The following is a 24641-nucleotide window of genomic DNA, read 5'->3' on the forward strand; positions in this document are numbered from 1 at the left end:
TTTTTGAAATGTGCATATAAACACATTTCTCTCTCTTTCTTTCTCTCTCTCTCTCTCTCTCTCTCTCTATATATATATATATATATATATATATATATATATATATATATATATATATATATATATATATATATATATATATATGTGAGCTCAATTGAGAAAATAAAAAAGGTTGAGAATGAGAGAATCATTCTCAACCACTCATTTAATCTAAGCATAAAAAAATACAGTGACAAACTTGTAAATATGATAACAACCTTCAATTTCAAATACGTATCCGTAGAGAATTAGATTACAGTTCAAACCCATTCATCGTTCATCATCCAAATTTCTTCTCCAATCTTCAACAATCATCCAGATTTCTTCAATTAAACCATCATCAACATCATCCAGTGCTAATCAATCATCGATCTTCGTCAATAACATGTTTATCAACACGATTCAACAGTTAACAACAAAAATTCATTTTTGGTTCTTTTAATCCAACCTTCAATTCTGCTTGAATACGATCAGATCTTCAACATCTACGATTAATTATACTCCTAACATCATTAGATCAACATCATCAATAATCAACAAAAAATCCACTTTATATCATTCATTCAACATCGATTATCAAATAAAACTTCTAAATTGTGGTTAGAAAAAGATCAAATCGTTTTTTTTTTGAAAAATTTCATATAATTCTCTATCAATCTACTATTTTGTAAGATTTAAATAGTCAAAGTATCATGTTTTAACATTTTTAAAAAAGTTAAATTGCATGCACTCCAACTGTTTGATGAAGTGCATAAACTAAATTACCACGTTATATTCATATATGAATATGTTTTCTCACCTGAATCAATATATGATTATTAAAACAAAAAAACAAATATGAAAGTCTGTATGTTATTCATATGTGAATAAAATATAAAAATTATATATATATATTTGTGAAAATACCTTGTAATATTCATATGTGAATATACTGTGTAATATTCATAAATGAATATATCATCTAATATTCACAAGTGAATATACTATGTAATATTCACATGTGATATACCATGTAATACCACGTAATATTCAGATATGAAAATATTATATAATATTCATAAGTGAATATATCATCTAATATTCACAAGTGAATAAACTATGTAATATTCACAAGTGAATGTATCGTCTAATATTTAAATATGAATATACTATGTTTATTATATGCTATATTCATATATGAATGATACTTAAATTGTAAAAAAATTAATCATAGTTCTTATTAATAAGTGAATAACCTAATTCATTTTTATTCACTTATGAATAACGATAACTGAAAATATAAAAAAAAAATTATTTTATCTTAAAACTATATCAATATGGATGTCTATTTGTAGAGAATAAAAAATCATGAATTTTTGTATATTTAAAATCATTTTTCGATAAAAATAGCTTCATAAAAATTAAAAAAAAACTATGTTATTGTACATATTAAGGTAATGCTTAACATAATTTAAGGAAACATGTTTTGTTGGAAAACACATGTCTATTCCTTTCCCATTTCCGCTTGTACGACAGAGGCTTTTGCGGCAAAAATAAATGAGTGTCTGAGAATGATTCCCCCATTCTCAACCTTTTTTTTTCTCAATTGAACCATCCTCTAATATGTAACAAAGTAACACAACAAAAACTCCGTAAAACACACACGCAAACGATATTAAAGGAATTTAGTACCCAATCTAATATTATAGTATAGGATTATTATAGTTCTAAGTCTCCACACTATTATTAAGGATGTCAAAAACCCCCGCGGGACCCCGATACCGTACGGGAGTAATTTTTAAAAAAATGCGGGAGCGGGAGCAGGGGCGAGATTAACTCCTGGTTATTTTTGGGACCGGGGTCGGGAGTGAGTATTTCCGTCCCGTACTTCCGCGGGGGCCGTTATATTTATATAAAAATATATTTATTTAATATAAAATAGAAATGGGTTATGGGCCGAGAAATTGATTTTAATATTAGGGTTTCACGATTCACAAATCACCGATGCCATACGCTTTATTCGATCTTCCCTTCCTCTTCCCAAAGACCCAAAGTCCAACTCCAAACATTGAACGAAGACTGTCAAGACTCAATCGACGATCGACTAGCAGGCAGTAGAAATCGACCATCGACTCAATCGACGACGACTGGAGAGTGGATATTGATGACGTCGACGAGTCAGTCAATTACTCAATCAGCGATTTCTCCACCAAAAACGCGACCGCCGACTGTGACTTCACGATTTCGATTTGTCGCCTCCCAGTTGAATTCTCCACCAGAAATCGGAGGTAAGTTATTTAAAATTTGAATTTAAGGTTTGCAGTTAGCTGTTTCTCGCCTCTCAATTTCTGTATCTCAATGTCGAGTATTCACAGTTCGACTGCTAGTCTGCAACTACTCCACCTAAGACGCGACTGTGAGTCTGTGACTTCAAGATTTCTGTTTCTCGCATCCCAATCGACTTCTCCACCAGAAATCAGAAATAAGTAATATAGTCATGTGTATTTTGACTTTTTGTGGTTTTTTGTTGACTGTTGTTGACTGCTAGTTTGTTGTTCACTATATTTCATGATATACTCATGTTTATTTTGATTGGTTGCAAATCTGAATTTGTTCACTGCTCACTGTAATATAGTCATGTTTACATATTGTAGTTGTTCACTATATTTCATGATATACTCATGTTTACATATTGTAGTTGTGTAAAGATTTTAGTTGTGTACAGGTTTTATTGTGGTTGTTTACAGATTTTGGGATCTTACTGTAGTTATTTACAGAGTGTAGTTGTGTATAGATTTTGCTATTTCTATGAAAAAATAATGCTGATTAGTATATTTGTGTGAACCATTTTCAGATTTTTGTAGTTATGTCTTCAGCGGAGCCGAATCAACCCAATGATTCAACCACGGTTAATGATACCGCCAATTCTGCAGTTAACTATAGCGAGAAGCAAATGAAATTTATATCTCCAATGTGGCGTCATTTCACCTATGAAGAAGTTAATGGAACCAAAATGGCGGTTTGTAAGTATTGTAGAAAGGAAATTACTTATACAACCAAAAATGGAACCAAAGGGATGCATTCTCACCATAAGTCATGCAAAAAAATGTATGTATGAATTTGCTTGAACCATTGTTTGTTTTTTTCATATTAATATATTTTTCTTATTACCTTTATTTTTTTTCTTGGTTAGGGTGTGTTATTGATGGTGATGATTTACATTCCGATGAAAACGACGAGGGAATTGAGGTAAAATTATTAAATTTGTCGTTTTGTATTGAATAAACTAAGATAACAATTTATTTTATTATTATTTTTGCTATTTATTTAGGGAGGATATTCAAATGTCAATGAATGAAGGGTTGAAGGAAATTAATGGATATTGAAGATGTAGGACATGTTGGTATTTTATATTTGTAATTTTGGATTTGTCGTATTTTGCATTTGTAATATTGGATTTATCTTTGTAAGATTGTTGGAATTGGTGTTTTGTAATGTTAGATTCATAATGTTGGATTTTTATTTTTTTTTTGTTTTTAAAAGATCAGGTTTTAAAAATAGTCTTTTTAGTCTAAAACAAAGCAATTTTTTACCAAAAAAAATCCATTTTTAAGCCCATAGACCGGGGTGACCGGGGGAACGGGGGCGGGACCGGGGGCGATGGAGGTAACCGGGAGCAGGACTGGGGCTGTTTAAACGGGGGAACCGGGGGCTGGGGCAACAAGTGATTTCGAGAGCGGGGGTGGGGGCAGCTATTTCCACTCCTGTTTGGCCCCGTTGACATCCCTACTCCTTTCTCCTACAACCTTCAAGATGCACTCAAATGGGACCTTAATCTTCTCACACAAGCTCAAGAATGAAGTTGGGTGGCTAGGGTTTCGTCTCTGGACAGTGGAGGCTACAAATGAAGCCTTAGAAATGAGAATAGGGCGTTTAAATAGGGCACCAAGTGCCGAAATTAGGGTTTCTCAACCCAGACCTGACTCGTCGGGTCAGTCTCCCCGTCTCGTCGAGTCGGTCACTTAATCCACGACACGGGACACGCTCCGACTCGTCGAGTTCTTCCTTGGACTCGACAAGTTGACCCCTTTGACTTAAGGTTTTTCTTTCCTTTCTTGGTCTTCTGGATTCCGGGTGTTATATGATCTGATTTGCTTCCATTGCAATCAGAAGGTACACAAGAAGTCCTAGTGTCCGAGTCTAGCATCAGTAGGACAGGTGGTGGCACCCGCTCCTACAACATTGAGGAATACAGACGGCCGTCGGGATTGGGCTGAGGCGCCAGTGCCGAAGAGCAGAGCCTTCCAGTTGACAGCAAAGGAGGCACGAGCGACTCCTGATGTGGTTTCCGGTATGTATTTTCTCCATCCTCTCTTTATTACTTTTGATTATTACTCATGTTTATGTGTTTGTTTATAGGGTCGTTCCTAGTGAACGACATTTCAACTATGGTATTGTTTGATTCAGGGGCTACCTGATCATTTGTGCCGCTTGCACTTAGCAAGCGATTTAGCAGAGCTCCAGGGGAGCTGGATTACCCACTCGATGTAGAGATAGCGGATGATAGGACCGTCAGGGCCGCGAGAGTTCATAGAGGATGTACGCTACGGTTATTCGATGAGCAGTTCTCAGTGGATTTGGTTCCTATTCCCCTGCGAGGGAATAAGGTTATCGTGGGTATGAATTGGTTGAGCCCCAACAAGGCAGTGATTGATTGTGAGCTACAGCTAGTGAGGGTTCGCACTCTTAGTGGGGGAGAGTTAGTGATTCAGGGTGAGAGACCACAGCGCGGATCGATTCTTTGTTCAACGGTGGGAGCGAGGCGCTACTTTCAGCAGGGTTGTGCAGGATACGTCGCCTATGTCATGGATACCCGGGATAAGGGTAAGGCGACAGTCGATGATGTACCAGTAGTACGAGAGTACCCGAACGTATTCTCGGAGGATTTGCCTGGGATACCTGCAGAGAGACAGGTTGAGTTCCGGATTGACCTGGTCCCTTGTGGCTCCAATAACTAAGACACCATATCGGTTGGATCCTCCCAAGATGTAGGAGTTGTCTACGCAGATGCAGGAGCTGCTAGACAAGGGTTTTATCAGCCCGAGCAGTTCGCAATGGGGAGCCCCGATCCTGTTTGTAAAGAAGAAGGACGGGTCGCACCGTATGTGCATAGATTACCGAGAGCTGAACAAGGTAACGGTGAAGAACCGTTACCTACTCCCGAGGATAGATGATTTGTTCGACCAGCTTTAGGGAGCATCTTGGTTCTCCAAGATTGATCTACGGTCCAGATATCACCAGATGCGGGTCAGAGATGATGTGCAAAAGACCGATTTTAGGACCCGGTATGGTCATTATGAGTTTGTGGTGATGCCGTTTGGGCTCACCAATGCTCCAGCCGTGTTCATGGATCTCATGAACCGCGTGTGCAGACCGATGTTGGATCGGTCTGTAATAGTATTTATTGACGACATCTTGGTTTACTCCAAGACTGAAGAGCAACATGAGGAGCACCTGAGAGAGGTGCTAGAGACTCTGAGGAGGGAGATACTTTTCGCGAAGTTCTCCAAGTGTGAGTTCTGGTTGCGCGAGGTGCAGTTTCTTGGGCACCTCGTCAATCAAAAGGGTATTTTGGTAGATCCGACCAAGATAGAGGCCGTGATGCGGTGGGAGATTCTGAGGTCTCCATCTGATATTTGGAGTTTCCTGGGTTTGGCAAGGTATTACAAGAGATTTATCTAGGATTTATACAAGATAGTAGTTCCTTTGACCCGACTGACCAAGAAGTCGGTGGTTTTTCGTTGGGGTCCTGAGCAGCAGACATCCTTTGAGACGCTCAGACAACGATTGTGTGAGGCGCTGATTCTCACCCTGCCAGAGGGAGTAGATGACTTCGTAGTCTACTGTGACGCTTCAATCATGGGTATGAGAGCAGCGTTGATGCAACGAGGTCATGTGATAGCCTATACTTTGAGGCAGCTGAAGCCTCACGAGGCTAACTATCCGACGAATGGTTTGGAGCTGGGGGTTGTGGTGTTCGCCCTCAAGATTTGACGGCATTACCTCTACGGGGTCTGGTGTACCATTTACACAGACCATAAGAGTTTTAGGTACCTCATGGATCAGCCTAATCTAAACACGAGGCAGCGTCGGTGGTTAGACGTGGTGAAGGATTACGATTATGAGATCCTTTACCACCCGAGCATGGCCAATGTGGTGGCCGATGTCCTGAGCCGCAAGGCGGTGGCTGCCCCGATCCGAGACATCTGTTTGAGGATGACAGTGATTACTCCATTGCTGAAGCAGATTAGGGAGGCGCAGGTTGAGGGCCTGAGGGAGGAGCGCCAGAAGTGCGAGAGGATTGTGGGTCGAGTAGCTTCGTTTGATTATGATAGCTGAGGGTTGTTGACCCTGTATGGGAGGGTCTGGGTACCGTACTGGGGTGGAGTATGACATGTATTGATGGATGAGGCCCACAAGTCCCGGTTCTCCATCCATCCTGGGGCGACGAAGATGTATAGAGATCTTCAACCCGATTACTGGTGGCCCTGCATAAAGCGGGATGTAGCTTGGTACGTGGAGAGATGCCTGACCTACAGGAAGGTCAAGGCGGAACACCAGAGGTCTCAGGACAAGATGCAGCCGTTAGACATTCCCGTGTGGAAATGGGAGGATATCACTATGGATTTCAGTACTAAGCCCAGGACCGGACGTGGGGTCGATTCGATATGGGTCATCGTGGATCGGTTGACCAAGAGAGCTCATTTCATACCGATCCAGGAGAGCATTTCGGTCGAGAAGCTGGCTGAGATTTATGTGCGAGAGATAGTGGCACGTCATGGAGTGCCTGTCTCAGTGGTGTCCGACCGAGATGTTCGTTTTACTTCAAGGTTTTGGAAGCAGTTTCATGACGAGATGGGTACTCATCTCCATTTCATCACCGCTTTCCACCCTCAGACGGAAGGTCAGAGCGAGAGGTTGATTCAGACTCTCGAGGACATGCTATGCGCATGTGTATTAGATTTCGGTGGCAGTTGGGATACGTATCTTTCGTTAGTGGAATTTTCGTATAGCAACAATTACCATGCCAACATAAATCGACCTCCCTTTGAGATGCTCTATGGGTGGAAGTGTAGGACCCCAAATTGTTGGGGTGAGGTCGGTCAGAGGGTCATGGGGAGTACGGAGGTAGTACTCAAGACCACAGAGCAGATCCAGTAGGTCTGGAGCAGGCTTCAGACTGCTCAGAGTCGGCATAAGAGTTACGCCGACAAGCGGCATTCGGACTTAGAGTTTCAGGTGGGCGATATGGTCCTCCTGAAAGTGTCACCATGGAAGGGTGTTATCAGGTTTCGGAAATGGGGCAAGCTGGGCCCCAGGTTCATTGGTCAATTTAGGGTTTTGGCCTGGGGGGTCGGGTTGCTTACCCATTAGATATTCCAGCAGAGCTCAGCCAAATCCACAATACTTTCCACGTTTCTCAGCTACGGAAGTGCTTGACGAATGATTTAGCAGTGGTACCATTAGAGGATATTCAGGTTGATGACAACCTGAATTACGTAGAGAGACCGGTGGCGATTCTGGATCGCAAGACTAAGGAGCTGAGGAACAAAAGGGTCGAGCTAGTGAAGGTGCAGTGGCAGCACCGCAAGGGTTCGGAGTGGACGTGGGAGCCCGAGGAGGAAATGAGGGAGCACTACCCAGAGTTGTTTTCAGACACAGTAGACTTCGAGGACGAAGTCTAAAACAAGTGAGGGAGAATTGTAATGCCTCGTTCGTGGTACACAATTATTTAAATTACTTTGGTATTAGTTGAGCTACTCGACGAGTTGGTAGCCCTAACTCGTCGAGTAGGTGGCAGAAAGGGCACATGATTTAAAGAGTCTACTCGGCGAGTCCAAGCATGGACTCGAAGAGTAGGTCTACCATAGGGAACCCCTATTTCCAGGGTTTTGCGCCCTATTTAAGCATCATATTCAGCCTCCCTTCCGGTTTTATCACCTCCCAACCCTACTCTCGAAACCCTAATCAATCTTGTGCATTCTTGAGCCATTTTCCCTTGTTTTTGTGTGGTTTAAAGCTAGGAGAAGGAAGGAAAAGAGTGATGACATCAAAAGAGGGCAGAAGATCTATAGTGCTTGGGACATCTTAGACTTGCTAAACGTATAAAGCTTATACCTTGGTTTCTATCCCCTTAGATCTTCTTATAGACTTGTTATTTGCACTTTTTGGGTCCTTTCCAAGGTCATTCCAAGATGTGAACCTTGGGGGATGAAAGGACTTTAGATCCGGACATTTCTGAGCTTTAGAAGCTCAAAGTTGCCACCTTTATTCAACTATGACTCCATGTCATGAGTTAGGCCTTCATTTTTGCTTGGAATGAGTGTTTTAGCTTCATAACATCATGCATGAACGTAAAGTTAGCCACTTTACGTGTAATACTAGTCTAAGGAGTCCAGATCTATGAATTAGAAGCATTGGAGTGGATTAGAATTGACTGAATGGATATGTCATAAGGAGGACTCGACAAGTTGTTCATGGACTCGACGAGTCAGGCCGTGAACCGTAGCTCATTTTCTGATTGTGAGTGAAACCATTGAGTTGAGGAGGTGACTCAGTGGGCTGGATAGGACTAGGACTCGGAAGTTGAAGAACTCGACAAGTCTAAGGAGGGACTCGACGAGTTAGAGTCGATATGTCCCTTTTTCTGATTACGCTAGGACTCGGCGAGTCTGCCGACGACTCGACGAGTCATTTCGTCCAGTTGCGATGATGGTTAACTTGGGAACTCGACGAGTCATAGGGTGACTCGGCGGGTCGAGTCGCAAATTTTAGGGTTTTTATGTTCTAGAACTCGGCAAGTCAATAGGCTGACTCGACGAGTTAGGTCAACCTGGAAAGGATGACTTTGACTAGGACGTTGACTTTGACCGGGGGTAAAATGGTCATTTTACGCTAAGAAGGATTATCATATTTTGATTAAGTACTGTTTTGGAATTGACAGCCGGAGAGTCGCCGGAGCAGCAGACATGGATTTCTCACTCATGTTTCCAGCAGTCAGTCGTACGAGGTGAGTTTTTCCTCCAGTAGTGTAGCATCCCAAATTTCGAGTCCAAAAATTTCGTTTTTAATTAAGTAATTTATAAAATCGTTTACTGAAAACATTTTCGATATCATATCAATCCATAAACCATCATGAACATGTCTCAAAATTAAATCATCGAACAATAATAAAATCAAAGTACAATCCTATGAACCACATAGTACGGAAATCTAATGTACGTGCAATGTGCATCTACCGCGCCGACTCTTTCCCCTTCGCTAAAGAGGTACCTGAAACAAAACTGAAAACTGTAAGCACGCAGCTTAGTGAGTTCCCCCATCATACGACATACCATACAATCATATAGCATACATACTGCTGGAAATTTCTGGGGCGCCCGACCTACCTAGTTCAGCCATTCTTGGGTGCTGACCTACCCATGTCAAGTCGTTTTGGGGTACTGACCTACCCATGTCAAGCCGTTCTGGGGTGCTGACCTAACCTTTGGTCCTAACAACCGAACTTCGGGGACTATTTCACCCCTTATCACTACTACCATAAATATCATAACATAAACATACAGTCAGACATATCTGGCGTGCTCGACCTACCCTTCGGTCCTAACAACCGAACTTAGGGACTAGTCCCCTCCTACTAACACTATCACATACAACATAATCATGCTAGCACATAAACATATCAGATAGTAGTAAACGACACAATTATCACAAAGACAATCATCTCAGCTATAATCAACTACTAGTGGGTCGACCTTAGTGCCTTAGACCCACTTCTACTGGAAGGTAACTCACCTCGATGTCGTATAGTATCTGCACAATCCTCGACATGAAAGTCACCTCATCTCTACTCCTCAATCCCTACACAATGACCTTTCTTGATTAATATTACATACTCATAACCCTTACAAGGGTCAACCCAAATCCAAGTCAAAGTCAAGGTCAAACCCTGGTCAAAGTCAACTTCTGATTGACTCGACTCGCCGAGTTGGTCCACCAACTCGCCGAGTCCCCTTGTCCATTTACTGCCATAATCTCGTCCTTACTCGTCGAGTCTAGTAAGAACTCGACGAGTTCATATTCAACAACACCTTTTGACTATCTTCAACTGACTCGTCGAGTTCGTTCTTGAACTCGCCGAGTTCATCTTCATCCGAATGAGTGATTCTAGCATCTGAATCGCCGAGTTCCCTATGAACTCGTCGAGTCCGTTTTCATGAGGTTGGGACATTGCCTTGGACTCACCGAGTATGTTCATACACTCGTCGAGTCCTATGATTTCCATGTCCAAAACAAACCCCTAGCAGGCTGAGTGTTCCTACCACTCATCCAAAACCATTTCCAGAAGACGTCTTGGGGGGAAAGCGACTAGACTCGCCGAGTCACTCAAGTGACTCTCCGAGTCACTCAAGTGACTCTCCGAGTCCTTCTTTGTCCAAAACTATACAGTCGATTATAATGGGTCTTAACGCATCAAAACTATAGATCTGTCCTCATAGGGTCCCTTTTTTACGTAAAGCTACAAACTTGATGTCCATGCATGGGGCTTTTGGCTCCAAAAATCCATAAAAGGGGGTTTATGTGATGCATGGGTCTCCCATGGCCATAAAGTTCGCACCTTTATGCCATGGGAACCCTCAATGGTTCCAGATCTGAATTCCTTATCTCCAAATCATGGTTGCATCCAAGAATGGCTTCCAAAAACCCCAAGTTACTCTAAAGAGAGTATCTAATGAAAGGAGAAGCAAGGTCTGGACTTTTTACCTCCAATAAATAGGAAATGAAGCAAAACCTCTGGATCTCCTTGCTCCTTCTGAAATCCCAAGCTCATTCTTCTTCTCTTCAACCTTCTAACTTGCAAAAATGGCATAAAGAGCTCAAAATCACTCAAAAACGGTTAAGGTTTCGTGGGGATGGTCTAATGGTGTTGGAGGTTGCAAAAGGAACCACTTAAGATGTTTTAATAGGGTGCAAACCCTAAATATTAGGGTTTTGTCCAGATAGCTCCTACTCGTCGAGTCAGTCTCCCGACTCGTTGAGTAGGTCACTTAAAATTCGCGCATAGTGTTGAGTTTACTCGACGAGTTGGGCCTTCAACTCACCGAGTCCCAGAGTAAAGTACAATAATACTTGGAATTAAATACGTACCAGGAACCAGTTGTTACAAGTAGGAACAGGTCTAAGGCACCAATTCCGACCTGTTTATGTAGTTACAGTATGCCGAGCTAAGCCCGATGTCGGGGTTAGCCCGATGCAGTTTATATGTTTCCGGACTTCGGTCCGATGTCGAAGTGGTCCCGAGAAATAGTTATGTATGCTTGATGTCTTTATGATTCAAGCATGTTTATGCTATGTGTTATATGTTCTGGACTCCGGTCCGATGTCGGGCAAGCCCAACAGTATATGTGATTATGCTATATGTACATGTTTATGTTATGTTCAGACATTTCGGACTTCGGTCCAATGTCGGGCGGGGCCCGATGTAGTGAGAGGGGCCTAATTTAGGCCGAACTTCGGTCTGATCTCGAGTGGGGCCCGATACAGGGGGCAAGGCGCAATATGTGTTATCCATGTTATTGTATGGTATGTGGTAGTTTGGGGGAGCTCACTAAGCTTTGTGCTTACAGTTTTCAGTTTTGGTTTCAGGTACTTCCACTAGCAAAGGGAAGGGCTCGGGATGATCACATGACACACACCACATTCACAGCCTGAGAGTTTACTTTGATGTTTTGTTATGAGATTTTGATTTGAGACAGATACTATGATGTTTTTGTGATACATGATCTATGATTTTACTTATGACTTTGGATGATTTATGATTTTAATAATGATTTGAAAACGAAATTTTGAGTTTTATTTTTAGGATGTTTCATATAATATTTATATAAATTCAAAATTAAAACTTACAGATTTTAATAATCATGCAAATATAGTTTGTTTATATAAATTTCACGTGTTCATGCCCTGCAGATCAGAGGATGAGGTGTGCTCTGAACCTTCTAAGGCTCGGGGCGAAGGATTGGTGGAGGTTGACCACAGGATCTTATTCTGATGTGCAGCGGGCTGCAGTTTTGTGGGATCAGTTCCGGGAAATGTCCAGTACTCGTTATGTTCCACAGGTTGAGAGAGAGAGAGGTTGGCTCAGGAGTTATTGGAACTGAAGCAGGGTTCATAGTCGGTGACGAAGATCACCAGGATGTTCAATAAGAGGGCGATGTTTTTCCCGGAGTTTGCTTCGGAGCAGGCTCAAATGTCTCGATATCTAAGTATGCTCAAGAAGGACATCAGGCAGTTTGAATCCACGCAGAGGTGTAGTACCTTGTTGGAGTTACAGGAAGCCGCTAGGCGGCGCGAGTTAGATATTGAGCTCCAGTTGAAAGAGCAGAGGCAGGCTTCGGTGCAGTCGCAGCCTGCACCGAAGTGGTTGAGGCCCGTTGATTATCGACAGGGAGGTCAGAGGAGTCGTACTTGCGGGAAGTGCGGCAAGGTGCACAAGGGTGGTTGTCATTCTTCTTCGGGGTGCCACAAGTGTGGCAAGGAGGGCCACATAGCCAGGGATTGCAGGCAGTCGACTCCAACGGCAGGGGTTCGACTTTGTTATCATTATGATCAGGTGGGCCATATGAAGGCCCAATGTCCTCTACTGGCTGCCAGGTCAGTGCAGGCCCCAGCGCCAGCCACTTTGCGACTTACTGACGGAGGTCAGGGTCGAGCAGAGCCTCCGAAGGCTCCAGGGCGTGCTTATTAGAATGTAATCGAGGAGATCAGATATGAGCCAGAGGTGTCATTCGGTATGTTTTTCTGCTTTATCTTGTTTATGCTGTGATTATGAGTTGTCGTTTCTTGCATGAGATGTTTAGTGTTGTATGTATTAGAGGTGAGTGAGCATTGAGGGTTCTTAGAGGTTATCATCCAGTGTGGAATTCGTGAGAAAGGAAGGTTATGGGTTGAGAATTTGGGAACTCTCAGCAGGAACTCAGTTTCCTCGAAGTTCGGTGTATTAGCGGGTTCGTTTGAGCATGCGTGTTAGCTTCGCCGCAGCGGATGGTGGTTAGTGCCCTAAGTGGGGGAGAATTGGAAATTCTCAGATAAGCCACTGGTTGTTGAAGGTTGCATGGAGCGGCTTGAACGTCGGTTATTGGGATGATGCGATGAGGCGGTTTAGTTCTTGTAAGGGTTTGTATGTGTCGAGGAAATGCGGCAGGTTATGTGTGGGTCACTGGGTATGTGACCAGCCTCTGAGTATGTATGCATGATATGGGATAGCGGTGAGCACCGCTGAGGGGTAATGTATAGCAAGGATCTATCGCGGTGGCAATGTTGGTTGATGCATAGGCATGTTTTCAGTCTCCTTGGAAGAGGAGAGGGATAGTGGCTCCAGATTGGAGGTTTGGACAGAGGAAAGTGGGATAGTAGGTTAACAGACTCGAGAGCAGTCTGGACCGGTGATGAGAATTGTGTAAGATATTGCAGTCGGAGGTCAAGGACATGGAGATCGTTATAAGGAGGTATGGGTGGGGTTACACTTAGATGTGGCGAAACGAAGGGTTCGAGGGTGACTCAAGGACATGGTCCTTGGTTCCAAGTATGGTTATAGGTTGAATTATGTATTTGGAGGTATTCCAATCTGGGGTATTCCATCATGAGGATGACCGGACCCTATGATTGATTGGACCTGATGTGTTCGGTATTCCAACCCGAGGGTTGATTGGACCAAACATGCGTAGGGATACGAGGGTATTCCATTCTGGGGATGAGCGGACCCGTCGTAGGCATACCTGGTATTCTAGCCCGAGTCTGATTGGGCCAGGCGTGAGTGTTGGTTTGGTAAGAGTATCGATGTATGTTCGGTCGGATATGAGTTAAGAGAGAGACCAAATGTGGTCGACAACAGAGTAGGACTCGTGGTCCTATTTTCAGGTTGGGAATTCGGATTCCCACGGTTGAGTAGTTCCTTTTCATAGTAATGGGAAGAGGTCAGGGGATGGTTAGTTTGGATGGCCCGTCTAGGAGACGGATCCAATCACTACTCGAAAACAGCCCTTTAATGACGCGCAAACAATGACACGCGCCGATAGAAGACGCGCATTTGTGCGTGCCCTAAAATATAATGTCAGTTTTGCAAAATTTGAAGGATAGTGGACACGCATTTTTTGGGCGCCCTAAAGTTAGTGTCCAACAAAAAAAGAAAAAAAAACACGGAGGGCACCTATCCCAAAAAGCGTGACGTGTAATTGTGTCGCTTTATAATTGTAGACTTTGAGCGCGCGTTTTCGTTTTTTAATAGCCAAAAAGTTAAAAACCCCGCCTGTTGCATCTCCTCCTTCCACAGGAACGCTCACCTCACCTCGTTCCACAGAAACACTCACCTCATCAGACTCACCATCATCTCTCTCTCTCTCTCTCTCTCTCTACAAATCCCCTCCATGGTACAGACCACCACTATCTTGTACCACCACCATGGTCGTCGCACCTACATCTCACCACCTGCAACCTCAACACGATCGACCATCACCACCATTCTTACCATCCATCGCCGCCCTACCATCTTCTCCATCACCACCTCTTTCTTATTCCATGTGAAACCCTAAAATCGGTACCAACAACTAATAGGGTTTGGAGAAAAACTTGATCTAAAAAAAATCAAAGCAAACGACTTACAAGATTCTACCATATAATCGTATAAAGCAACTCAGGTAGGTTATTTACTAAATTTTGTCTTTAATTCTAAAGATATTTCCTTCGATTCTAACACTCTTTCGTTCTCCCCCCCCCCCCCCCCCCATTTCCTTCACAAACACACATGAATTATGAGTTCCTTATCTTTTCCTATGGGGTTCACGAAGCGTGGTTTATACATCTAGGGTTTCTGAATTTCAAGTATTATGCACACAAATGCCAGAAGAAATATGGTCAACCAGCTCAAATATGGTCCGATTCCAGTTCTCAAAGCCCTCAACTCCGATTGACATATGATTAAGGTTGAACAGGTACCACAATCCTTATTTTTCTATTTGTATATCTTTGTTTCTTTATTTACATATTTTGTGATTATATTATGATTGTTCGGACCTGCTTGGAAAAAGCTTAGCCTGTATAATGTATGATTGTAACAGGTTTGTATCAGAAAGCAAAAATGTTGGGTTCCTGTTTGTTTACTTTAAGGTTGGAATGTTGGATCCCCCAAGAAAGGAAGTCAGAGAGGTTGCTAAGAAATGAATTGACTGGAATGATGCTAACAATTAGGTTGTAGAGGTTCAGAACATGCTTAAGAAATATGCACATAAAGTGTTTGTAGAAATGCCAAAGAGAGAAAAAAAAAGTGGTGAAATTGTTAAAACTATGGTGACAGCATTGAAGCTAAGAGGTTCTTCACCAAATTCCTCCAGAATGAGGTAGTCCATGAAATTAGTATCAATCCTAATGTATCTGTTCCTTTTTCACATATTTCTATCTTATAAGGAGTTTAATTTATATTCATTGACTTCAAGAGTTCTTCATATTTGTACAGGTGGAAGCAAGCATTGAGTATAATTGTAGGCATGAAGGTCCAGGCAATTATGGTATTTAACACAATTTGGGATGAATCTCAAAGCTTCTCTACAATGTCAAAGCTACTAGAATATATTTATTGGTGGCTATATTGGAAGCCTTCAGTAATGCTATTGGTTTTGCTGTGGACCACAACAAAAAAGTGAGTATGTGATAGAAATATTTTATATATTCAGTTTTATATTTTTATTGTTTCTACAACTTTGGATTCAGGTTTTTTGTGTGATTGGAGATGTTTCCTTTTTACATGATACTAATCGATTAGCGCTTCTGAAATAGAGGTACAAAATACAAATCCTATATTTCTCAGATTTTTATATTTATGTGTTTGCTAAATTTCTTGTTTTTGAAGGATTTCAAGAAAATAGATGACATTAATTTTACTAGATTATTAGGGTTGGAACGTTCCCACATGGGCATCTTCACTGAGTTGGGTGTCCTTTACGCCAGATACCCCTACGAGATTATTCGGGCTGGAACGTTCCCACATGGAAGTATGTATAATGGAGATTTTGTTTTTGGTAATTGCATTTGCAGGCAGGGCAGCTTCCTCTTGTGAAACCATATATGGTTGCAGTTCAGAGCAACAATGTATCTACTGTAAATGAGGCATTGAATGAAATATATGTGGAGGAGGAAGACTATGATATGTTACGTGAGTCTATTGATTTGCATGACAACTTTGACCAGATTGGCCTTGCGCAGAAGGTACTTTGTTTGTGGTACTATTATTATTGTTATTAAATGAAGTGAATTGTGATGTCATGATATTGATTGATGCATATGGATTGTTGCAGATTGAGTCATGGATGCCATGTCTGAAAGGACTAAGCCCTTTTTGGTTAATGGGTTTCAGAATGATTTCATTTTGCTTGATTTTAGCTGCTTCCATTGTTGATGTTGCTACTCATGGCGCCAACTTATTTTACTATTATACCCAGTAAGTTATCTACTACTACCACAAACTTGCAATGAGAATGAGTATGTTGTTGCTTTTTTATAATTGTTTCTCTAACTTACAACTTCTGTTTGTGTTTAGGTGGACTTTGATGTTGACAACAATCTATTTTCTGGTATTTAAATTATCGGTTAATCAATTCATGTAGGTTGAGTATGAATATTATTCAAGTGTCATCATTTTCTTTGACTTGGTTTTGTCATTTTTTATTTTTGTTTAGTTTGGATCGGTGATATCTGCTTCCGGATGTTTCCGGAATGACAAGAAGAAGATGTATAATGCTCATAGCATAATAGATACAGAGCAACGAATTGGAATCTATATGCCTCTCAATCATGCAGGAAAGGAGAAACCAATAAATCTTCAAGAGGAATGTTATTTCTCACAAACTGCTGCCATTTGGGGCTACATTTTTCAAATTGTATTTCAGGTGCTTTAACTTTAACATAATATGCCAATATTAAATAATTACCCCTTTGGAAACCAATCTAATCTCATCTGAAACTTAATTTTTCCTTCACAGATTACTGCTGGGGCAGTGATGCTGACTGATGGTGTTTATTGGCTTGTAATCTTCCCATTTCTTAACATTTCAGATTATGAAATGAGTTTTGTAAGTCTTTATAATTACTTTACACCATTTTTCGTGATTTGGGAGTTTTTTTTGTGGGGTTTAAAGATTTAATTTGTTGTTGTTGTTGTTTCTTAAAACCAGTTGACAGTTGTTGTTCATTCCCTTAATCTTGTTTTGGTGCTAGGAGACACTGCCATGAATAGCTTGGTAAAATTTCTTCATCATTAATTTGTTTCAATAACTTTTTTTTTCCGTATATTCTAACTTAAAAAATTGAAATGAAACACTCTTGTTTCAGCGTTTCCCTTGGTTCAGAATATCATATTTTATCATGTTCACTGTGTTATATGTGATCTTCGAGTGGATTGTTCATGCCTTTGTTTCAACATGGTAAGTATACAAAACATCAGGTATGGGTGGTGGAGGATTTGCTCCACCACCACTACCACCAATGGGTGGAATGGGGATGCCGCCTAAGCCACCATTTGGAATGCCACCAATGGGCTCTTACTGATGCATTCATTATTGGTGGTTGAAAGAACAAACTTGAACAGTTTCGAGTCGTGTGTTTTGGGGGTTAAAAGGTAGATTTCTTCTAGATATGAGAATAAATAAGGCGTGGTTCTACTTTTTTTTTTGGGTAGTTGAGGAATTTTTTGCAGGTGGATAGGCAAGATGAGGGAGTGTTTGATGATATGTTTTCAGCCAGTGGTTGATGCTTTTGATCCAAGATTATTAGTGGCTCTTACTGTTTCGCATGTCATCAATTTTACTACTGTCAAGGTATTCCTTTTTTTTATTATTACATTTCCATTATGGATAAAATTTTATAATATTATTAAATGAATGTGAATTCTAGATATTTTTTTTCTTCTTATTTCATATACAGGAAGAGGATTTATATGAAATTGACATTCCACTAAAATTCACTGCTTCTGTGGGCACAAGGATACATGGTTTAGCATGTTGGTTTGATGTTCTCTTCAATGGAAGGTAATAAATTATATACATATATTTTTTTCTAGTTATTTAGAGAAAAAAAATAATAATAATTTTGTATGTTGACTTATATTACAACACAGTGCAAAGGTGGTTGACGACTGCCCCTGGTGCACCCACAACTCACTGGTATCAACTTCGTTGTGTTCTGTCTCAACCAATTTATGTTAAACTTTGGTTTCGACCCCTTTGCTTCTAACCTATTTCTACAAGAGAACCACTAATACTTTTTTCCCCAATCAAACCTTGAAAGTTTCATTTTGACCTTTTATATTATGACTTTCTATTAGCTCTTGTTATTTATGCATTAAATATGTTCTTGTTATATATATAAACATTAAATATTTTTTGTTTTTTCAAGTTTTTTGCAGATATACAAGTTGATAACGAAAACATTGTTCCAAGACCATCTACTAAAACAAGGTTGGTGTAAGAGTTGATGACGAGAACATTGTTCCAAGACCTTCAGTGAGTTATGATGATGTCCCTTAATAGCAATGTAGTATTAGGTTATATAGTTAGGGATGATTATTTGTATTTGAGATGTTAGTGCAATGAATTATCTTTCTTATTATTAATTGTATTTTATTTTGTATTTTGTATGACATTAACTTTTGTGAAATGAATTGTATTTTTTGTATATGGTATTTTATTTTATATTATGAGACATAAAATGCAAATTTAATTTGAAAATTAGTAAATCTATAAACAATTTTTTTAAAAAAATAAAAATAAAAATTACGATAAGCAAAAATGTGTGTCATCTTCATTTATGACATGGCCTTTCTTGACAGCGGCTTTAATGATACGCATTGCGTGTCATAAATGCGCGTCATAAATGCCTGTCGTAATTTTACTAATTTTCAAATTAAACGCCCTTCCATTGTTGTGGATATTTGACCTTGGAGAGCTTGGTTTGGCAAAGGAGAGCCTAGAAGAAGAAAGAAGAAGTTGTCAAAAAAGGAGTGGGGTGGCTGGAGCTCGTAGATCTGGAAAGGCATAATCTTCTGGAGCCCTTTTGAGGTGTAAAGTCTCTTGCTTGACAATCATATTGTGTAGATCTATGTGTTATGAAGTTTTGGACACCATTCTTGTCCCAAAAACCCCAAAGTGATGTATGATGCGAGTTAGTTGAGATTAGCTGTCCTTTCAGACCTTAGGAGAGGTCTTGAGTGAGAAAAAATGAGGTCCCAATGGCTTTGGTTGTCTCATGTGAGATATTGGTAGGTCTTAATGGATTAAGACCTTGGGTTAAGAGCTTTATGGACGTCCCAAGTAATAAAGTTTGAGACTTTATGAATCCTAGGCATATTTGGTCTATGGATCTGAAGTTTGGGCTTAAGAGCTTAAGCCATTAAGAACTTATGTGGGATTTTAGTTCAGCGAGATTACGCCCCGCGTAAATGGATGTACGCCCAGCGTAGTGGGTTTGTGTCCCGACTCCAATCCGCGAGCATCGATGTACGCCCAACGTACTAAGAGGGGTACGCCCCGCGTACTCCCTCTGTTGGGTTCTGATTTTGGGCCTTAAGTGATTGGGATGTTATTAGGCTAGTGGGGCTTAGGCCATGACTGAACATTTTGGATGGAGTAATTTAGACCCAATAATTATTATGGACCTTGGATCTAGGCCCATTTGGTGAGGTGGGCCCAGTTTAGTAAATTGGGCCAATATTGGGCTTTGCATGAGGATTAACTTTGGGTCTTGGCCCAATAAGAGGATGATGGACTCAATTAGTGTTGTGGGCCCTTGGTCTAGAAAGTTGTGATGGTTTCTTATGTGATGGTTTTCATATGATAGTTGGGATTCCCAGCGAGTCAGCAGTCAAAGAGTTGTAGGATTCCGGCAGTTGCAAGGTGAGTTTTCCTCACTGTACTCAAGGGTCTAAGGCACCAAGGCCGGCCCTTTAAATTGTTGTTAGAGCCTGTTATGTTATGTGATGATATGCTTGCTAGTATCCTGGTAGACAGGATAATGTTATGAGGATAAGCTTTGTTAGCTTAGTATCCTAGAGAAATGGATAATTGTATGACGGCTAGTTTTGTTGGATCAGTGCCCTGGTAGTTGGGTAGTGATTATTTAGAGACCGGTAGTTGGTCTTGCCTTATGCACGCTGGTAGGAGGTAACCTGTGGGTTATGTATGTTGAGCAGTAGCAGAGGGTATTCCATACTGGTAGGATGATAGGGCCCTAGTTTGTTGGTTCTGTAGAGCGTTATGTGGTTGTCTGTTATGTGTGCATGTCTGCTAGTGTAGATTGGCATTCCAACCCGATGGTTATGGGCCAGGAGTATTCCATCCAGGTAGGATGATTGGACTCGTAGTATGTTGGCATTCCAGCCCGATGGTTGAGGGGCCTGGGGTATTCCATCGCGAGGGATGATTGGACCCATAGTAATAGTAGTAGTAGTAGTAGTTACTGTATGTATAGGAAGTGGGGCATTCCAAACCGATGGTTGTGGTCCAGGAGTATTCCATGCCGGTAGGATGATTGGACTCTTAGTATGTTGGCATTCCATCCTAAGGGATGATTGGACCCATAGTAGCTATTGTTGTACGTATAGGTGTTTGGGCATTCCAACCCGATGGTTGTGGGCCGAGAGTATTCCATCCTGGTAGGATGATTGGATCGAGTTATGTAGGCATTCCAACGCGATGGTTGAGGGCCGGGGGTATTCCAACCGAAAGGTTGATTGGACCCGAAGTATGTTGTTCTTTGCTGTATGTGTGCGATTATGTGTGTATGAGTACTTTGGGGGAACTCACTAAGCTTTCGGGCTTACAGTTGTGGTTTATTATTTCAAGTGCTTCAGGAGATCGTGGCAAGGTGAAGGCATGATCGTACCGCTCCTCATGTTTATGCTTTATGTAATATGATTTTGGGGAAAATACTCTGATGTTTAAACTATTTTGAAAACAAGTTGTATGATCGTACGATTTTTGAATGAATTAAAATGTTTTAATTTGGTTGAAATTTTTGAGCGTTACAAGTTGGTATCAGAGCCTTGGTTTGAGTGAATTGGAGGAACATTCGTGTGAATCCAGTCTCAAATCAAGGAGAGGTTTTCAAAAATGGTTTTCAAATGCTTTTCAAAATAAGTAAAGGAGGACGTAGAGGGTACAATCAGCCGGAGCCAGTAAGTTACCCTAAAATACCATACAAGTTATTTGTTTTGAGATATGTTAGAACAACATGCTAGTACTAGGCTAGGGATCTTCAGGAATTGCATGAAAGAATTGCCTTACTTATGATGCCTGCTAGCCTAGGGTTTCCTTGTTGTGAGCTATTCAGTGTTCCTTTAGGGGTGAGGATTGAGTGCTTGTTGTGTATGTTTGTGCTTAAGGCGTTGTGGTGATACTTGAGACAAATATTAGTAGGTGTGGAAGGTAGTATGAGCCCGTACTACTGAAAGCACAGGACCCATACGCGTGTCAAGGAAGTCACAGCCCCTAGGTTGTTGATTTAAGGTTAGTTCTCGGTGGTTATGCAAGGGATCTGACATTTTTATGGTTCATTCCAATATGGTGGATGCGAGATGTTTGGAGACATTACAATCTACTCTAATAAATGAATATTTTTTTGCCACATGTCCCCTTCTCCTTCATTTGGACACGTGACATTTTCTAGAATTTTTAAATTTTTTATTTTCCACTTGTCATTTTATTGTATTTTTTATTAAATGAAAATTCCACATTTAATATGTAAGGTAATATATATGTAAGGTATTTATTAGAAAGAGTTTATATATGTAATGTATTCAATAAATTAAATCATCATTAATTTTAATAATTCAAAATTTTTCTTATTTTTTATATAAATTCAAACTTTTCAAATTGTTAAAATTTCATATTTATATTTTTTTAAAAATAAACTCATGTAATACATGGATCTCACACTTAGTATGAGAATATTCTTTAATCCTTCCTTAGTCTTCATTATCTAATGTTTTCCTTATTAAATATTTATGTACATCATTTTACTTATAAAATAATTTTTTTTTCAACATTATATTTCTAATTTGTACTATTTTACTACCATACTTTTAAGTCTCATTTATTAAAATATAATATCATTCTATATTGTCAATCATATTTCAATTTAATATATTGTGAATTTTCAATTTTTTCTTATTTTATCAATCTATTTTCATTGTCTGTTTTATAAACGCGTAGTTTCCACGAGTTTCTAACCTAGTAAATAACAGTAAAAATAGACGTTGTTACTTCATATAATAGGTTTACATCAAAATTAATACTAATCGTTTATTCATGCAGAAAAATGATAATGACAAACAAACATGTAATTCCAATTCTTAAACTTAAGCATAGTGATGATTTAAATTTGGCATATTGCACGCCAGCACTAAATTTCTTATGGGATTATCATATTAGGATTTATGATTGATTCCATACAAATAGTTAAAGATTGATAAAAGAAATTAGTTATGGAATGTGACTGAAAAATGTTACTATAATTTTCACAACGTCAAATGAAAAATTGTTAGATATACTTTACCTGCTTGGTCCTGATATACTTTGCCTACTTATCTACATTTAGATGGAGAAACGTTTGAACATGGAAAAAATTGATTCCAGAAGCAATGATTCATATATATAAAATATCCATTTTTTTAAAAAAACAATTAGAAACACAAACGAGATAGATTAAAGTGATAACAAAAATACTAATGAAGCTAAGGTGATGCTGGAGAAGAAAAACAGAAATTAAGAATCATAGGTGAAGATGGAGGTAGAGAAGCTTTACTTCTATGACTTCTGCTCCGATCAACAACAGGATATAATGGCAATGATAATTTCTCAGACGACAATGAAGAATTCGAAGACGAAACCGCGTACCTTCCGTTTCCAGATCGGCTTCTGTGATTCTTGCTAAATTCTCCTTCATGATGCACTTTGTTAGCCTTGATTCCGACTTTAATTGAATTTACGCTCGCCGGAATTATACAGCTGCACAACGAACCTGAATATTTCACCGGAAAAAAAAAACAGAGTTCGGAGCATAAACGAAGGATTCACGATTTTATAACCACCGCTAATGCAAAAAACATGTGGAATTCGTATTTGATTTCGGTTTTTGAAGAATGTAGATTCCAACGATAGTACGGCGTACCTATTTTCGCGAGACGATTAATCCAACTTGGAATCGCGTTTCCGGTGAGTCTAACACACGCATCATTGCAGAAGTGATTGCAGTTTCTGGCGATGAGATTATATGAATTTCCTTTGTAGTCTTCAGCAAGCTCTTCCATGACTCCTCTAACCTCCATCCACTTCTTCTCTGTAAATCCTATCAGAATCTGCTTTCTAAATGCAAATCCATTGCCCTGCCTCGGTTCTCCCCCGGAGATTCCAGTCGTCGCATGTTCATGAGATCCAAACGCATATTCCACTCCATGAACTGAAATCACAAAATCAAACAGCAAAAATCAAAAGTACTCTTAACTTGCTGGATTTTCAATCGATCATAAACGAAGAGTCAATAACTTCATTTAGAGGACATCGATGGGAGAGAAGAGGAAACGTGTATCGATAAAAAAAAATCCATACCTTGCACGCCGGAGTGATAGACGCCGAGGCCGAGCCAATAAGCGTAGCTATTCATGGAGGTAAGATCGTAGACATTGAGGAACACCGGCACCAATCCTTCTTTTCCAGTCTTCGCCGATCTCCCTCCACACGGCATTTTCCGTTTCAACAGAAAATCTGAAACTCCTTATATTTATCGCGAATTAATACGTTGTAGAAGCCGTAAATATTTCAAAATTTGAAATTATTAAAATAGAATTTGGAGAACTTAAGAGAATAAATTCGCAAGCAAAAGAAAACAAGTGTATAATTGAAGTTAAACTTTCACCCGAAAATATAATTGTTATAAATGACTTTTTATATGTAAAACGTAAAAGGTAGCAGTGTGATTCACATTGATTATCATTTAGATTATATATTTTTAATTCAAAATATTTATATATTTTTCGTCTTAAAAACAGGAGATATACAAAAAAAAAACACAACTAATTATATATGCATATGCAGAAAAACATTATATTATTTTTATATTATTTTTATGTTCATAAAAACATTTATATTAAAAGTTACCATTCAAAAAAAAAAGTCAAAATACGAATTTTTAAGAGAAATTGATGACTACAAATCTAATTGTTTGCATTTTTGTTTTTTAATACTACACAGATGTTAGTTATGATAAAAACGATTAGTTAAAAAGGAAAAAATCAATTATATAATTCCATATGGAGAAAATAGTCAAACAAAGGTAATCGAAATAAATGTAAGTTTTGACATGTTTTCACATACAATCAAAAAAATATAAGAAATATGTATGTCATATCATATTTTTAGCCGGTCATTTCTCCTAAAATTTACAATTTGGTTTTATTTGAAACGTAAATAATAAAATAATGAGTTTTTTGAATATAAAAATAATATAAGAGGTTTTCTAAA

At 39.7% G+C, this 24641-nt stretch overlaps 1 protein-coding gene and 1 long non-coding RNA gene across 5 annotated transcripts; one reads left to right on the plus strand and one right to left on the minus strand.

The window, feature by feature from the left end:
* Positions 1-230: 230 nt before the first annotated feature.
* On the minus strand, positions 231-24010 carry LOC145049295 (deSI-like protein At4g17486). 3 transcript variants are annotated; one of them, XM_078997721.1, is made up of 4 exons: positions 23730-24007; positions 23293-23580; positions 23019-23142; positions 231-542 (listed from the first exon to the last, which is right to left on the minus strand). In XM_078997721.1, exons 1-4 carry the CDS (start codon positions 23863-23865, stop codon positions 518-520), a joined length of 573 nt encoding a protein of 190 aa, XP_078853847.1. In that variant the 5' UTR covers positions 23866-24007; the 3' UTR covers positions 231-517. The 3 variants fall into 3 exon arrangements, with proteins under 3 accessions (XP_078853847.1, XP_078853846.1, XP_078853845.1); XM_078997720.1 differs by lacking the exon at positions 231-542 and adding an exon at positions 9219-9351 and having other exon boundaries at positions 23730-24010; XM_078997719.1 differs by lacking the exon at positions 231-542 and having other exon boundaries at positions 22748-23142; positions 23730-24008.
* Positions 2003-3560, plus strand: LOC145052130 (uncharacterized). Of its 2 annotated transcripts, XR_013683983.1 has the most exons (5): positions 2003-2306; positions 2394-2504; positions 2873-3126; positions 3212-3267; positions 3350-3560. It is a non-coding gene; the product is annotated as an uncharacterized LOC145052130 (long non-coding RNA). The 2 variants fall into 2 exon arrangements; XR_013683984.1 differs by lacking the exon at positions 2394-2504 and having other exon boundaries at positions 2005-2306.
* Positions 24011-24641: the final 631 nt, after the last annotated feature.

The sequence above is a fragment of the Lactuca serriola genome, chromosome 5 (assembly GCF_051521515.1).
Source record: "Lactuca serriola cultivar US96UC23 chromosome 5, Lser_US96UC23_V15, whole genome shotgun sequence".
Classification (NCBI taxonomy): domain Eukaryota; kingdom Viridiplantae; phylum Streptophyta; class Magnoliopsida; order Asterales; family Asteraceae; genus Lactuca; species Lactuca serriola.